The 1,089-nt window shown below is 59.2% G+C and overlaps 1 protein-coding gene across 1 annotated transcript in view; it reads left to right on the forward strand.

Annotated features, from left to right (window-relative positions):
• The window catches only part of POLE (polymerase (DNA directed), epsilon, catalytic subunit), a 36,522-nt gene that overhangs the window by 24,029 nt on the left and 11,404 nt on the right, over window positions 1-1,089 (forward strand). Inside the window, 3 exon segments of the mRNA XM_009321085.1 lie at window positions 119-255; window positions 328-450; window positions 538-756. Coding sequence (XP_009319360.1) covers window positions 119-255; window positions 328-450; window positions 538-756 — 479 coding nt within the window.

Below are 1,089 nucleotides of genomic sequence, written 5' to 3' on the forward strand. Positions count from 1 at the left end.
GCCCGTGGCTCCAGACCAAGGTCGCATCCCTTCGGAGGCGCGGCCTGGGCAGCGGCTACTGGTGCTCGCAAAGTGGGGTGCTGGGGGTGGGGGTCCCGGGGAGATGCTTGATCCTATGTCTGGTGGCCTTCTGCTCAGCTTTCTTCACTGTCTGCTGCTCTGCCCTCTTCACAGATCCTGGACTGGGACTACTACATCGAGAGACTGGGAAGCACCATCCAGAAAATCATCACCATTCCCGCAGCCCTGCAGCAGGTACGGGGCGGTGGAGGGGCAAGAGGAGGGCTTTAATTGGGGGTCTCGGTGTGATTTGGAGATGCTCTCCAGGTAAAGAACCCGGTGCCGCGGGTCCGGCACCCAGACTGGCTCCACAAGAAACTCCTGGAGAAGAATGATGTGTACAAACAGAAAAAAATTAATGAGCTCTTCACTTCGGAAGGCAAGAGACAGGTAAAGAGGGTGAGGGAAAGGCGCTGGCTGCGCTGGTGGGGCTCCTCACTTGCAACCCATGTCCTCCTGCTCTCCTTGCTCCCTCAGGTCCTCACCAACCAGCCCCCAGTGGGGACGCCCAGCTCACAGATTGGTGACATAGAGGACTTTGGGGCTACCAAGACCCTTCAGCCACCGGTTCCCATCGCAAATAAGAGGAAGCGAGTCCCTGCAGCAGAGGAAAGCCAACAGATGTCCCAGTACCTGGAGCTATCCCAGTCCTGGCGAGAGATCCTGGGTCCACCTCCACCCCTGGGCACCACCAAGGTAGGTGAAGCAGACTGGGCAGGAGATGCCCTGGGGTTGTGCTCGTCCACCCAAGCAGCTTGGGTGCTGCCAGGAGCGAGCTGTGGGTCTCCTGAAACCCTCTGCATGCCTGTGGCTCAGGGCTACAAGGAGAAATATAACCAGGAGATGGAGAAAATATAACCACTGATGGAGAAAAGGGGGCAGTGGTGGCTTCACAGCTGGGGCAGGAACGTGATGTGGGGCTGGGGGATGGAGGGCTTGGCTGTATGGCGCGGTGTTGGGGGGCTGGGACGCCTGTGCTGGTTTCTGGCTAACGCACTCATGCGTGCTCCCACCCGACTCAGGGAGACC

The sequence above is a fragment of the Pygoscelis adeliae genome, unplaced genomic scaffold (assembly GCF_000699105.1).
Source record: "Pygoscelis adeliae isolate BGI_AS28 unplaced genomic scaffold, ASM69910v1 Scaffold403, whole genome shotgun sequence".
Classification (NCBI taxonomy): Eukaryota; Metazoa; Chordata; class Aves; order Sphenisciformes; family Spheniscidae; genus Pygoscelis; species Pygoscelis adeliae.